The following is a 17,382-nucleotide window of genomic DNA, read 5'->3' as shown; positions in this document are numbered from 1 at the left end:
GAAAGATTTTGTCATGATTTTTTAACCAGGCTGAAGGAAACAAGTTGCCAAATGAATCTTACTAGTACAGTAAAATTCTCCATTCCCAACACTGAAACCTTGTTTACTGAAACCTCTGAAAAGAATATTTAGTCCTTGCCATCACAAAAAGTCAGCTATCAATCCTGTCATTTTGAGAGTAAATTAAGTGAAATGAGAGCTTCGCATCTTGAACATGCATCCAGTATGCAGATGGTTGTTGTTATTCAGAGGTTGCAGTATGGATCATTTTGGTGTTTGCCATAAACATATTTGTATAGTCAGTCCAAACATTCAGTTGATTAGATTTGTCTATTATACTGGTAAGACCAGAGACAGCTCCATATTATCTTCATCTTTTCTTATGTAGAAGGTATGAAGACCAGTCTAGCATCACAACAAGCCAGCATGTCTGTGATGTGTGATGTAAGAGAGTTTAAGATAAATTATGCAGCTTATTATCACCAGTTTCACTTTTGGTATCTTCAGTAATTGAAACTATATTATGATAAAGCGTATTATATTTGGTAGTAATTAAAGGGAACAATGTGTTAGACATTATAGTTAATAATAACCTTGGCTACAGTTAGCCATTGCAGTGAAATTTACTACCAGACATTGCTAAATTTATAGAAATATATCAACCTCAATTTTGCAGCACACTTTTACAAAAAATTTGACAGGAAATTTTCATGTATCCTATAATAGCCCCAGATATATACCTCCCTACATATCTACCTTCCCAAATGAAGGATATTCTGTTTTGTTGAGGTAATGGATATAGAGTGTTTCAGTATTGATGTTTTTGTACCATAGAGTAAAATATAAAGTACTGACACATCAGAATTGTTTACAATATTTTTTAAAAGTATCTGTATTTTCTCAGTTCAGAATTTCAGAGATTCAAAAAAGAAACTTTTTGTGTCTCTCATCTATGTTTACAAGAATTTTCAGTATGTATCAAAATACTTACAATAAAACAGTCACTAGAATAAGAGAGAGGTACTTTTTGATTGTCTACAAATAAAACAAAATAACAAACAAACTTGAGAACAAATTTACTTCTGTCTATGCATGCATGCATGCACTCACGCCCTAGATTAAGGTCGAAACTAAATTCCTTTATAGTAAGGGCAATGGTACATCTTTTACTTACTAGCTCATATGAAGACTGTCTTTACAGAATAAGGGTATCTTTGTTCCGTATGAAAATGAGTATGAACACAATTATCTGTTTCTAAATGAAATCTGTGGAATAATAATTTGTCACTGGCAAAAATGAACAGAAGACTTGACATCTTGTTTTCTTTTTCATAACATTCATTTTAAAGTATTTGTATTCATTGGAGCATTGTCTCAATCATTAAATCATAAAGCTCATTTCTCTCATTGCATTTAGGGTAATTGCATTTTTCAAAATTGAATTGCATTACAGATACAGTTTATATCTGAAAAAGAAAGAAGAATGACAAAATTATTAAATGCATAAAGAGTTTCTTATTGATTGCAAGAGCTATAGTTCATATTTGACTACAACTCATAATATAAATTTTGTCTTTGTTGACAGGATTTACCTGGAATGCGTGGCTGTCTTCACATCCACTGAACCGTACAGGCAGTCTATCAGAGGTCATGCTTGATGATTTGATTAATGATTTGGGATTGGCTAACTATCTACAGCACTCCTGTAACAGATCAGCTTCTCCTTTTCACCCTAGCACTAATGGATGGAATAACAGTATATCTGACTTTCTGACTTAATATTTTATTTATAACCCGTACAAAATTTTCCACATGGATTGGATATGAAATCCATACATACTTTTACAGACATATCCATATGGACATTTTTGTTCTAAAGCTGAACCACTCTTATGGATTTCAGTGTATCCATATGGAAATGTTATGGATTCCTTATGTACTCTGTATGTAAAATCCCATGGATTATGCAAATTAGTACATGAGATCTGTAGGTTGTTCATATGGAATAAAATTTAAATTCCATATGGAATTTGGCAATAATCCATGTGGAATTTGCAATAATCCATATGGAATTTGTGAATAGTCCATAAAATTCTATATGCAATTTTCCAGGCATGCTGAAAGTGGATTTCAGACAGGTTTTTAAGTGCTTTATGCCGAAACCATACAAAATCTGCTTCAAAGTTCTATTAAATTGCCTAATGGTTCTTAGACATTATTGGGACATGGGTATTTGGCAATAATTCCCACCAGTGATCTATAAGTTGCCCCTCCTTAAATTCATTCTGGAAGTTAATCAGTTTTGAGTTATATAACTTTGAAATCATCCTGGTTCAATTCCTTGTCCTATTTAGCATGTTAGCCGCTACTGGAAAGCTCTTTATGGCACAAAAAGCAAAATGCTAGTCCTGACATTCAGTTTTCATACAAACTGACCAATTACGTTCCCATCGACTTTGCATTCAAGCTATTCTCATTGCTGCACATTTTTCAAATGGTTAATCAATCTCGTATTCTGCTCAAAAATTCAAATCGCCGTGTTTAGCAAGCATGCTCATTCCCATCCTTTTCCGTTACGCAATGATTCATTGGGCAGGTACAAAATTTTGACAAATCAGAAAGCACTTTACAGCAATCATCTTTTAAATAATAAATGAATAAATGGAACAAATACTTATTCGAAAGCTCATTGTGGAATGTGACCGGATAGAGCATTATTAAAAAAATGTTTCAGAGATGATATTAAAAAAAGGAAAATCAGATTCAGGCCAGAAGAAAGGCGAAATTCTGATTTAAAATGGAAAACAAGAAAACTTGTTTGAGGGCGGTAAAATCCAGTTTAAGTTAAACAAAAATACAACAACAGCAACATCAAAATTTCAAAGAGAAATATAACAAGGAAAGATGTGGAAAGACGTTATTGTGCCCAAAATAAACAGAATTTATGACAAACTATCAGTGAAATTTCAATCACAAATATTCATCCTTCCACATCAGCTACACTTACATATACATGTACTCTAACTCCCACCAATATTTCTATTTGAATCAGATAGTTTAGGTTATTAGAGAGTATTTTCCATGATGCTATAATACATGAGCCTGCTTTCCATATGGAAAAAAGTGCTTATGGATTCAAGTTGCAACTTATTCCATATGGAATTTTCACTTGTTGTGAAGTACTTATGGAATTGATATGGAATAAATTGTCTGATTCCACAAGTTTTTCAGTCCATATCTCTTCCATACAGGTTCCTGAAGTATTCCATATGGAATCCATGAGAAATTTCTGAACAGGAATGTAACATTTGATACTCTTGCTCCAGCTGTATTCAATGACAGGACCAACCAAACAGTGTTGACCTTGTCTGCCCCTTCTTAGGGCTGTTCCAGTAAATCATATTTCCCAACCCCCCCCGGGACGGCACTTCAAAAAACTTCTGTAGGAGGTTGTGTTTCAAATTATTTTGATTCTGACAGTGGAAGGTTGGTTAGGAAAATCACTTCTGTTGTGGGTTGTGTTAACAAAATGAGAAATCGCTGGTGGGGTTGTCAGAAGAAATAAAACCGAATAGATATTTAAAATTGCATCTAACCCCCTCCTTACAGTCTAACGTGAATAAAACATTGGGTCAGAAAATGATGCCAGTACACGCGAGTGCACGTAATTTATACAAATTCACTTACTTTTAAAGCAGTGATACGCGTTCAGCAAATATGTCAACGTCGGGGATATAAAAAAATGTGCTTTGCACAGTATGCAATTTTTATTAAACTTTTAACTTTAAAGTGCATTTTGCGACGTAATTCGCACTGCCGCAGCTGTCTCAAAATGCTTGATGCGACATCCAGATCTCTGGATACTTCAGTTCGACATAAATGGCTGTTAAACTAAATTTGACCAATTCATTGGGCCCTGGAACAAGCATTTTATGGTAGTTTTAGCCTTACTTTTATCATAGAAGTTTTACAAATGCATGTTTCGCATAAGGGCCACACAGGAAAACGAAATGGCTGAATCACAACACGGTTTGTCCTCAGATGACGTTTTCAGTCAGCAAATACTGGCTGGTGATAGCTATGATGACAATGAATTTCATGTATATCGGTCTGATGGACATTGGAAAAATGTCACTGGAAATACCAGTGTATGATTTTGAGCCCAAAGTTGAGGTTGAGTAGAAGTCTGATGTACGTGTTGGATGGACAATATGCCGGTTATATTTATTCAAGATACCCATGTCTGAACAAACAGACTATGGGAATGTTGAACTTAAAACCCTAATACATCATTATGGAAGCAAAAAATCTTGCATAAGAGGCAGCAAAGCACTGATTCAAGGAAGTGAATCTTTGGCAGAATTCATGTTAGTGAAAACTGACAGAGGTCTCGGAAATGCTTATAATCACAGATATTTGGATGCCATTTTTTTTATTTAGGTGGGCGGTAAAATTCAAAGTCTTGCCAGTCCTCCTTCAGTCACCTGCATAGTGGGAAAACGTGTTGATCAGTTAGCTGTGCTGATATTTACAATGACAGAATTTAGTGGCTGACAGCCCCCCCCCCCCCCCAAGTCATCACCATTATAACAGTACATCAGAAGAACATGCTGCAATAGCTAAGCGGCGAGATCAAAGGCTTTGACTGGCAGCTGGGTGGGAAAAATCTACTGATATTTACAGTGCTTGAATTCAGAAGCAGAAAGACCCAGAGATGTACATGTGATCATTTATAACAGTACATCAAATATACAATTTTAGCTTTCATTGTTTTGTTCATTTCCAAGTGTAACAGAATAAGCAGTGCACGTGACCTTGGAATCATGACATGTAGAGACTTGGACTTCAATAAGTATTTTGGGGTTCGACAGCAAACTAACGAAGATTGTAATGAAATTCAGGAGAGTGCTAAAGTTGCTAGAACTGATAGTTTGGATGGGACAATAGCCAAGTGTAAGAAAGTGTGTGATGCCTAGCTTAGTGCTTTGAATAAGACCTTCCTTGGCTCAAAAACATTCAGACTAACTCTGATGGACAAACAAGAGCTATTGCAGTGTTATACTGAATGTAGAAATTCAGCTCTAGCAACCAGTAGTTCTTATAATTTGCATAGTTTTCTGGGAGTGGAATGCACCTTTTGCTGGTGGGACTCATATTTTTACCAAAATGGGCGCCATAGACTCTTAGTTTTAAAATCCTAACGAGACCTTTGGTTTAAAAATTTTCTTTTTGGGACAGAGATATCCAAGAGAGAATACCCATGGGGCCATACCTTTGAGATGTTGACAATTGCACAGCCATAAAGAACAGTAACTTGTTCAAGCTAGTTATGCATATGTGTTTCAGACAGCAGGCAATGACAGAAGTTCACAGCACAGAATAATATTCATACAAAGAGGAGGATCATATTAAATTCAGAAACAATTAACAGATTAATTCTCATAAGGAACATCAGAGAATCCCCATACACCATAATTAAGTGTGTGTAGATCTCTAGTGGCAGAACCACTATAGCAACAAAAGAATAAAGAGACAAGCTTTTATATCATGCAGATGTATGACCAAATGAAGTACATGCTCTCTATGTGCAAAAATTAAATGACAGTAAACATAAGAGACTGACTGATCTGTGTAAACTCAAAGCATGATGAATAAAATTTGTCCTGTTTGTGTTCGGTTCTTCCTGTGTATATTTTGACCATGGTGGTATTTTCTGCAGACATTTTGGCACTTGGTTCCAAGCCATCATTTGGTATTTGTATTACAAACTGGATAACTAAAAAAGTCTGTTATCTAGTACACTACATTTTTCAGCAGTGTCATTAACTAATGATGAAAAAATACTTTATGTCATTCTGATATATGGATTCTTTACTACACTACTAATTTGTTCATCCTGAATCTTTTTTTTTTTACCATTTCCTTTAGTCTTACTGGTACCAGTGCATTACTGAAATCAGCAGCTGACTCTTTGGTGCAGTATTGAAAGCACACATTTCAGATTTGTATAGATCCAGAAAATGGTGCGGCCTTCTTATGGTTTTCTTTTCACAAAACCTGTCATCATAGATGTATCTATACTTATAAAAATTTGATCATGAGCACTCGAAATTTTAAGTTACTGAATTTTAATATCATGGTGTTTGCACAGGTTTGCAGTGGGAACTGAATTACTACAGAGAGTCCTTAACTCTTGAGTTTTGTGAAAAAATATGGAATCCAAGCAGAATACATCCAGAAATATAGAGGTTTTCAATCTTGGATTTAGTCTCCCTGTTGCATTTCACATTGATATGCATATTGACAGAATAGTTGTATAGTAGTAAGAAAAGTAAGTGTGAAATTTAGATACATATCATAAACAAGACACAGTATGTGGGGGGACAAGATCATAAGAACAGGCTGGATTGGAGAAGTATAATAAAAACAATAATGAGCAGAAGTGTGCCTCTTTTTTATATGTGCAACAATATTTTCTCAGCTTCAGTAAGAAATTTCATTAAAAGGAAGACAATAAAGGGTGTACAGTTAACTAAACCAGTATCAATTTAGCAACTTAAAAGATGTATCAAATCGATTTTAACCTTCTGGTCTGTTTCTCTCCATTCTGGTGATATGTCCACTGAACCAGTATGGTTGGAAAAATATTTGGCAAATTTAAAAATTTAAAAATCTTTTGGCAGATTATGATTATACACTACTTCTGCCTGAGAGATGTGAATAATTTTATTTCTTGGTTTGGTGATTGTGGTTGTTGCTCAGTTCAAATGCATCATTGAAAAACATTGATGCATTCTCATACGTTGTTACAAATATTTATTACAGATGCATATCTCCAGGTATCGGTGAATACAGCTTGAATAAGTTATAACAGTTCTAGTTGAAACAATGGACATTGTTGGAGAAACTTCAAGTGAGCTAAAATGTAAACTTTTCGGCAGTGCGTGATGCATGATTGCTCAAGACTTTTCCATCTCATATGCTTACCATGAAAAATCCATTTGTACCAACTGATGATGCCTTTAAGGTAACTGTCAGAAATGCATAGGTGATGATATTCAAAGGTCTATAAAAATTACTCGAGTCAAAAACTATAAACTCATACAGCTGTAGCAAAAATGATTGACTAGTACCATTGCTACTGTTGCCACAGTTGATTAGTTTGTTGATTTAGTTTGGTTTGTTTTTTTGTGAGGATTTTTTAACAATATTATATGAGGTTGAGGAAGAAGCCCTAAAGACTACAACCTGTATTGGTTGATCTGTGACACAAACTCACTTGGTGAGATGTGCAAGTGATGTAAAAGCAAGCATCTTAGTACACTTGGGCACATGGAGCCACTGTTGATTTGACATTTAACTTTAAAAGCCGAAGTCTTTTAGACATGAGATCTCTGGTTTTGGTAGATCATTGTGGCCTTTACACCATTTTCAGATGAAGAGAATCTATATATGACAGCCAGTTTTACTACTGAAGAAAATCCAAGTCCTTTTGAGACACCAAACACCACTTATGTAGAACCACTGACCTTCCACAAGTAACTGGCAACATTCTCATTTACACATTGGAGGCAAGTAATCACATGACAAGCATCTTGTACCACTGCCATGGAAGCCCCTCAGATCTGTATCACAAGACAAGCATTTTATACCACTCTGCCATGAAAGCCCCTCAGGCCGTAGGTACAAGTCTCATATGAAAGACTAGAAATGGGAGATGGAACCTGTGACAACTGGATTGAAAGTGCAGAATGTTACTGCTAGGCCATCAGTGATGATGATGCTGTTGACAATACAGTTAACTGCAATGACATTGATTTTATAAGTACTCTGGGAAAAATGCTTCTTGGACTTTCATCCATTTTTTAAAATCTAACTTATGATATAAAAATATCTGACTTGCTATATTTTTTTTATAACATTATATTAGTCTTGCAACAAGGTATAAAAATAAGATATTGTTTACTGAAAAAGATGTTCTTACAAGAAATGATATAATGTAAATGCAGACCAATAATGCAACATCACTTGCACAGGCATCAATGGTGTTTTTTCTGACAAATCGTGTATTATAAGTTTACCAAAACATTTATTGAAAAAAATGATAAGGAATCATAGAATCTGACCACACATTTAAAGATATACAAGATTTAACTATTATTCTAATCAAAAGCAGTATGCCTGAGAAAAAAAAGAAAAATAGCAAGACATAGTGATCACTTTAGGAAACAGAGTTTAGTAAGGATACAAATTCATGATTTCTGTATTAGAATAGAAATATCTATAATAAAATCTGTATTCATGGATGTCAAATAAGTAGGTATTAAGGGACTGATCAATGACATCTACAAATAATAAGCCACCATGAAAATTTGTGATTTCACAGTATCAGAGACATACTTGGCTGACAGACAAACAAACAAAATGACAAAAGATTGATTTAATGAATGAATACAAATAAAAATGTGCAGTAGATTATATGATCTATAAGAATTCAGCAGATTACCTCCAGCCAGCTATCATTCAGATAGCTTCTGTCCCCAACCTAATATTAAAATCGCTTCTACTGCCCACTAACCCATAGCCAGAAATTATGTTAATAAAATATGCTTCTGTAGGGGGCAATGTTTTTAGATTAAAACACATCTGACGGAGGATCATAATTTTTTAAAATTACTTCTGGTGTGGGTTTGTTGAATCTCAAAGTGCCTTTCCCCCATAGGGTATATGTTTTACTGGAACAGCCCTTATTTCTGAACCACAATCTATCCCATATATTACTGTTTTTGTTTCTGCTCAGTAAATGATTCCATGGATTTGATCCAAATTTGTTATGAGATTTGGTATCTAAGTTGACTGAGTTTTATTTTTAATTTATTCTTTTTGTGCTAAAAGTTTACTCATGGTATAGCTTTTAATTATCTAGAAGATTTGCTGGACACATATATGCCTTGTCTTTTGTTTCCCATCATTTTGTATCAAGAAACGTGCTTGTTAATTATTCTATGTCATTCTCATTCCTTGCCACTCTTGCAGAGAAGGAAGAAATGATTTGAAATAAATAACTTTCTGAGTAAAGTCAATTCTCAATAGAATAAATTTGTTGAAGTGGGGAAAATTAAGGGAATTGGCATACATGACAGTAAAAAAAATTGATCTTGAGATCTGTGTTCAGTGATAGTCTTAAACACTCAAGTTGCCTGTTTCATCTGATCTTGACATTGCCATTATCCGGAGCTTCAGGCCCCCCCCCCCCCCCCCCGGATTTGATCAGTTTTCAATTTCTAATGATCATGTGTCTGGTTGATGTGATCAAGTACACACCATTGATGATATCAGGTGCTTGTGGGGAAGTGTGTGTGTGTGTGAGAGGGAGATGTGGTGGTTAGTACACTAGGTAACAAGCTTGCAGTGTTCCATTAATAAAATATTAAGGTATGTTTATGAATCCAAATAAGAAGTTTGTCTAAGTAAATCTTTTCAGGTAAGTAAGATGTAAAAAATAGCAATAGTATAACATTGTACATGATGCTATTCTTGTGAGAATGTGAAGCCTTCCATATCAAAGAAAATAGAGTTTTTAACATCTTAAAATAGTGTTAATAAGATAGGTAACTTTGAGATGAACACTCACTAAGAATGTTCCAGGATGATTCCATGGACCTTCTTTGGATCTCTTACATGAAGAGGTGTATCATTGTCTTTCTTCATGAAGAGATGAGGGCATGCCAGTTCAAAAAGTGATCATGTCTTTACAGTGGCAAATATGTTGTGATGGGATTACTGGATTGAGACCAGATTCATTATTCAAAGAAGAGTTGAGTTTATATTCTGTTGCTGTGGATAAAAAAGTCTGAATTTGTCAAATGTGTCATTTTTAACTTTTATTTTCAAATTGTATTAATGAGTTGTTGTTTTTTTTTAAGTCAAAGCATCTAATTTTGACTAATTTAAAATCTAATGATGTAGTTGCATGTCAAGTGTTACAGAGTCAGCAGAAACATTTCATACCATAGATATATGATGGCATAAATTTTTAATTTATGGCTTTAAAACATGTTGGTTTATGTTTTTTATTCAGATTGTAGCAAGGGGATACAAGTCTACTCTGCTCTTCCTAACTCAGTGTCATGCCATATGTCAGACAATTGTGCAGATTTGTCATGCTGTGTTGATGTGCCCATTCTTCAGAGATCTTTGCAGGCAAGCTTTGAACTGGATATCTGCAGTTATATGATATACGTGAGACTTGAGAAAATGGAAATCACAACTTCATTGCTAACCTATAAATGGGGTATGTTTTTGATAATGTAGATATGTAGTGTAGAAATCATTAAGTTTCAATTTCAAACTCTCATTTTGATATTGGATGAAAGTACACAGTGATGAATTGTGTCCAAATTGTGCTTTCATAATTTGCATTGAACCATGCTGTATTGAGACAAATCAGTTTTAAAAAATGTTACTTATATCTGCAAACTATACAAGAATGCAGATTTAGTTGGTTGCAAAACTATAGGTTTAGATGATACATTACCAGCTTGAATGGATTAATATTACTCTTGCAATAGCGATAAAGTGAAAGAACTCTGTTGTTTTTTGGATAAGACCATGGACCCAGTATATGATTGTACAATGAAGAAAATAGATGGGGTGGAGAAACATGATATTGTAAGTCTACATTATGGTGATAAGTCATATAATCATATATGGATGACAGAAAATATATATATATATATATATATATATATATATATATATATATATATATATATATATATATATATATATATATAATGTAAGAATTTGTATGGTATATTTCATTAGTTTGAAGGCAAAAATATGGAAACTGTGCTCTTTTCTGATTATCTCATCAGATTTATTACGAAATCATTTCATATGATGGGTATTTGTACTAGTAAACTGGCAGAAACTTGAATCTTAATTCTGTGTATTTTTGACATATTCAGATGGATTGGTGTGACCATTGTCTTTTAGACATTGATTTGACTTTATGGGTTTTGTCTTGTCTAAACCATTTCCCGTATGAAATTTTCCACATGGATTGGATATGGAATCCATACATACTTTTACAGAAATATCCATATGGACATTTTTATTCTCTAGTTGAACCACTCTTATGGATTTCTGTGTATCCATATGGAAATTTTATGGATTCCTTACATACTCCATATGGAAAATCTCATGGAATATGCAAATTAGTCCTTTAGATCTGTAGGTTGTCCATATGGAATAAAATTAAAATTCCATATGGAATTTGTGTATAATCCATATGGAATTTGTAAATGGTCCATATGAAATTTGTAAATAGTTCATATGAAATTTGGTAATAGTTCATCCCGTATGAAATTTTCCAGGCATACTTAAGGCGGATTTCAGACATTTTTTTTTAAAAGCACTTTCTGCCTAAACCATAAAAAATCTTCAGATTTCTATTAAACTGCCTAATGATTCTTAGACATTATTGGGAATCAAAGATAAATATTCACAATAATTTTTAAAATGGATTATTTTGTGAGACATTATCAAATAAAATTTTGGTTTTTCTTGTCTTCATTTTCTTTCTTGCATACAATGATTGATTGTTTGATTGTTTTTTTTTAACGGCGCATCAGCACTCTTAGGCTATTTAGCGCCAAACAAAGTGTTACTTGTATAATCTTTTAAAACTTATAAAAGGTTCTACATCGACCAGCGATATAAAAGAACAAATGGTTGAAATTAAAAACGGTAAGATGGTAACGGTGCAAAATAAAGCTTCCCGATCAACGGGAGATGTAAAAAAGATGAATAGGTATTAAAATGGGACGGAATGTATATTGCATAAAACTGCACAAGGTGATAGCATAAAAGTCAGAGTTTAGAGTAAATATTTACGGCTTTCAAGAACTCGATAATACGAGTGATGTTTATATTATCAAAAAGTTCTTTCATATCATGCACAACGTAATAACGATCGCGCGTAGGTTGTAGGTCAAAACACTCTATCATAAAGTGCATACAAAACCTAATCCATGATGGCATCACTTAAGCCTTTACATTTCACTGAAAAGTTTAGTGGATTTCACAAATATTTTGACCAAAACTTTCATTGAAATTGTGGTGAGATATCACTAAAATTTCACTAAAATATTTGTGAGGTTTCACAAAAAAATTGACTAAAACTTTTATGAGTTTTCACTAAAATTTTGATCATTATATAGTATTTTACTGAAGTTTCAGTAGTTTTTCAGACATTTAAGAAGGTTTCAAATTAATAATGGATATGAATTAAACAGGACTTTATTAACCAAGGTTAATTTAAGTTTGCCTGATTTTTTTTTACAGATGTTGTAATTATATGACATCCAAGGCAAGAGATATGGGAGTTAATAATAATAATAATAAAAAGAATAATAATGACTTTATTTAGAGAAGGTAACTTAATTAATTACAAAACTAATCTACCTTAAGGCCTTCTTTCTGTTATGTATAATATTTACATTATATACAACATGATGTGAAGAATCTGGCTTGACACTAAATAATTAAGTGATTTTAAAAATTAAAGTATCAAGCCTGGAAAACATGCACAGGCATCTGTGAACACATAAACATATATAAAATATTAATCTGCATTGAAAAATTCAACTGTGAAAATAATGCAAAATTACAGAAAAGCATCCATTTGAGACATTTATTATAAAAAGAAGAAATGCTAGGAGCTGCCTTATGCCACTTGTACTGCAGACTTGATTTTTGATTAATGTACAAACTATGATGCTGTTGTGGTCTCTTGAATTAGACCTTGTTCCATAAGCAGCCATGACAACCATTTATCATGATATAATTACTCTTATTTTACATTGAATTACAACACACCTAGAATATTTTGATAATATATACAATAATGCCTCACGATAATGAAAGATGATTCTATGTGTGGGCCAAGAAAATTCTGCAAAGATATGACGATCTTCGGTAGACATGGGTATTTTGCAACAATTCCCACCAGTGATCTTTATGTTCTCCTCCTTAAATTCATTTTGGAAGTTAATCAGTTTTGAGATATATAACTTCGAAATCATCCTGGTTCAGTTCATTGTCCTGTTTAGCACGTTAGCAGCTACTGTGAAGCTCTTTATGGCAAAAAAGGAAAATGCTAGTCCTGGCGTTCAGTTTTCATTCAGACTGATCAATTATGTTCCCATTGACTTTGCATTCAAGCTATTCTCATTGCTGCACATTTTTCAAATAGTTATTCAAACTTGTATCCTGCTCAAATTGCCATGTTTAGCATTCCCATCAGTTTCTGTTATGCAACGATTCATGGGACAAGTACAAAATTTTGACCAGTCAGAAAGCTCTTTACAGCAATCATCCTTTAAATAATAAGCAAAACAGATACTTATTAGAAAGCTCATTGCGGAATGAGACCGGATATAGCACTATTTTAAAAATGTTTCGGAGACGATATTAAAGAAAGGGTCTGTATCGAGGAAAATCAGATTCGGGTCAGGAGAAAAGCGAAATTCTGATTTAAAACAGAAAACAAGAAAACTTGTTTAAGGGCAGTTCAATCCAGTTTAAGTTAGCAAAAATAGTACAACAACAATAAAAAATTTGGAGAAAAAAATATAACACGTAAAGATTTGGAAAGAAGTTATTGTGCCCAAAATAAACAATACAATTATGGCTATCAGAAACAGCTGAAAATCATTCAAATTGTACAAGAAACAAAAAATGTTTTTATTACATCCTATTGATATTTTTTACTGAAATGTCAGTGATATTACAGTCACAAAATATCACTATATTTTTAGAATTTTTGACAAACTCTTTCAATCACAAATTCCCACTGATATTTTCAGTAGTGTTGGCAGAGTCTTTAAAATTTAAATCACAAAATTTCACTGATATTTTCAGAAATTTTGGAAAAATCTTCTAAAATAACATAATTTTAGTGAAAAATTACATTTGAGCGAATGTCAAGAAATGTTCAGTGATTTTGCTTAAATTTCAGTTACATTTTAACTAGGGTATGATTTTTGTAGAGCATATTTTAATAAGAAGCCAAAAAATTACTTTTCAGAATAAACATGAGATCAAGCCCAAAATCCACCTTGCACCAAATTTTCTAAGTCCAAAGATTCATCTATGCTTGTACTACCAGATATTAATTTTCTGATCATGTTATATTTTCTCTACTTATTTGGTCATGTCTTTTTCTGTTTTTAAACATCTGTGGAAATAAATTAAAGAAAACTGATATGCATGTGTTTCTTCAAATTTATATGAGTATGCAGTAGTCCCCCTCTTATAAGGCAATCCCTAATACAGCAGGAAAGTGGCCTTATAATGCGGGTGGCCTTTCTAGAGGGGGATGACAAATGTGAATAGTAAATACATACGAAAAAAGTCACAAGTACATTTAATTTTAAATATGTAATATTTTAATTAAAAAATCACATGCATGATGTGAAATAAATGTAAAACAAACTTTGTCATCATTTGCAAAAGAATGCTATGAATAACCATTGATACAGTTTTAAAACTGTCTTTATAATTATGTTACAGTTCACATCATCTGTCACTTTGTTGGTAACAGTCTAAAAAAAAAAACAAACAGTCTCATCACATTAAAAATATCCTTGCTGTCATATCCCCTGCATATTTCGTTTAGTCTTTTGTTCCAATCTTCGACAACTTCATTATTAACATCAGCTGATTCACCGCTAATGACAGAACTCTTGACATTGTGTCGCACTTGAAATATGTGCAACCATTCGTTACTTGCGGTAAAGTCGTCATATCCCAATTCAACTGACAAAATTTTTGCTTTTTCTTGTCTTTCAAATCAGCATACAAACGTCTCCTGGCTCAAACAATCTTACTTTCTCCGTCCATTTCACCTTTCCACTTCTGCAGAACTGTTTCATTATCTTTCACGATATTGTTTATCTGAGTCTTCCCGACGTTATTTTTCTGCAAGGATCCTCAACGACCCCCCCTCCCGTCAGTTGAATTACTTTCACGTTCTCCTCTAAACTGAGAATTTTTATTTTTCTCGATGACATATTGGTCTTTTTGCAGTATGTTATTCATGTTGCCAACTACAATACTGATAAAACAATTTTGTATGCATCTAAACAAATTGCCGTGTTTTTAAAGGAAGTGATCTTGTCACGTGATTCGTTAGTCGCAGTCTGGTACCCTATTGTTTTTATACATTTCTTTACACTAAGTGAGAGAAGCCAAAACGGCTTCGATATGTACCATTAACATCACGCAGATTTGACCTCGTGGCCGCTAGGATTCGTAATTTTGACAATTATTGTCAGCAGTAATAGCCACTGATTGCCAAAGTGAACAAGCTCAGTATCTTACTAAGGGAAGCCATAAAGGCTGTTAAACCATTTTCCTGCTGACTTGGGTATTGTACATCGATACTGCCACTTCTCAGCTGTTACTACTGTTTGATAATTGTAATCTTAACAATTATCACAGTGACTAAACTGGACATCTTATGATAACACAGCAGTAAGGCTAATTGGATTACATGTACATACCCTTTTGTATGGATTAAAATTTGAGTCTTTCTCGGTTTTTATGGAATAAATTTGGCTTCTCGTGAGGCGTAAATGATATAATATTAACCTTAGTGGTAAATGTACTTTACTCAACACTTCTTTCAGTAACGAAAACCTAACATTGGGAAACAGAAATTGGATTACTTAACATATGTTATGAATACAATACTGGTTCTGAATACATATTCAAATAAAATGCGGCCAATTGTGAGGGGTAAATTTTATAATTTTGCACTAATATGCTGGCCGCTGGTCGCGTTAAGCAGGTGACCTTTCGCGAGGGGTACTTTTGAACACAAACTCATCGGTGCCAACGGATTCTGGCCGTAAGGAGCGGGTGGCCGCTGGTCAGGGGGGCTGTTCAAGAGGGGGACTACTGTATATTCATCCTTCCACATCAGCTACACTGACATGTACTCTAACTCCCACCAATATTTTTATTTGAATCAGATAGTTTAGGTTATTAATTCTTCAGAGAGTATTTTCCATGATGCTGTAATACATGAGCCTGCTTTCCATATGGAAAAAAGTGCTTTTGAATTAAAGTTGCAACTTTATTCCATATGGAATTTTCACTTGCTGTGAAGTACTTATGGAATTGATATGGAATAAATTGTCTGATTCCTTAAGTTTTTCAGTCCATATCTCTTTCATATGGATTCCTGAAGTGTTCCACATGGAATCCATGAGAAATTTCTGTACAGGATGGACTGATTTTTAGCCTGTGTTAAACTTTTTATCCTGTTTTGGAGTAATGCTTATAATCATGTTGGCTCAAGAACCAGTGTACATATTCTGATACATTGTTACTTAGACATTAATGTACCTTTACCAAGATACAGTCTTTTTCATGTTTGGTTTCAGTGTAGAATCTTGAGTGCACTGTCACTCTTTCTAGTTTATTTTGGCAATAAACTTTATAGTAATTAAACAATTGGTTCAGGGAAATAGGTAAAAATGTTTGAAACATTTAGGAGCTATACCCAACTGTCTTATATATGAATTAGCATTATCATAAGGCAAGTTATAGTGGAGTTTCTTCTTTAAATACATTACCCAATCATAATACCTTAGGAGAGCTACTGCTACTACTACCTCGCTAATCCAGCACTCCCAGATACTGCTTCTAGCTAAAAGGAGCTAAAAATTGTCTGTCGACCTATGTGGCGGTTGGACAGGGTGATCTTCCCTTAGGTATAAGACTTGGCAGCAAAGCCTAAGAACATGCCAGTTACTACTTCCGCTCATGCCAAGAAGCATGCTCTTGTCAATGTGAATTTAATGCTGATGATTATGTAAATATTTTAAAATCCTTCTCAATGTCAGGTGCTACATTTTTTGTACACAATCTTTTCCCCAAATAATAATTACTTTATGTACATTTTTTGTACTTTTGAAGAAAAAAAATTTACATACAAAATATTACGTGACATACAATAATGTGGTTTTAATGACATAATCCATAATACATATACAAATCAATTCAGAGTATAAGATGAAGCCCATATTTCCAGGTAGGCTAGCAAATACTGTACCCAGTTTCGACAATATGCTGGATCAAAAATATAATATATCTAATAAATATATATGTATTTTTAGGTGAAGAAAAGGCTGTTAGCATTCACAATGTTCTTGGAATCAAGTAAGTCTAAATGTTTTTCATACTTCTTTTGAAGTTTTCTGGCATTAATTTGTCTGTCTCAGTGTCTGTGCTACATGTTTGGGTTAGAATCTTTGGATCCATATTTATGTGAAACTTGCATTGTGGATATACTATTAATAAAGATTTGAA

The 17,382-nt window shown here is 33.5% G+C and overlaps 1 protein-coding gene across 1 annotated transcript in view; it reads left to right on the top strand.

The window, feature by feature from the left end:
- The window catches only part of LOC149785555 (uncharacterized), a 59,650-nt gene that overhangs the window by 16,671 nt on the left and 25,597 nt on the right, over window positions 1-17,382 (top strand). The window contains exons 6-8 of the mRNA XM_089979906.1: window positions 1,586-1,705; window positions 10,082-10,294; window positions 17,190-17,232. Of these exons, the coding sequence (XP_089836032.1) occupies window positions 1,586-1,705; window positions 10,082-10,294; window positions 17,190-17,232 (376 nt within the window). The remainder of the gene's footprint in view (window positions 1-1,585; window positions 1,706-10,081; window positions 10,295-17,189; window positions 17,233-17,382) is intronic.

Source organism: Sinohyriopsis cumingii, chromosome 13 (assembly GCF_028554795.1).
Source record: "Sinohyriopsis cumingii isolate HCF-2022 chromosome 13, ASM2855479v2, whole genome shotgun sequence".
NCBI classification, from domain to species: domain Eukaryota; kingdom Metazoa; phylum Mollusca; class Bivalvia; order Unionida; family Unionidae; genus Sinohyriopsis; species Sinohyriopsis cumingii.
The sequence above is the reverse complement of the archived record's forward strand: the minus strand, read 5'-3'. Positions and strand labels throughout refer to the sequence as shown.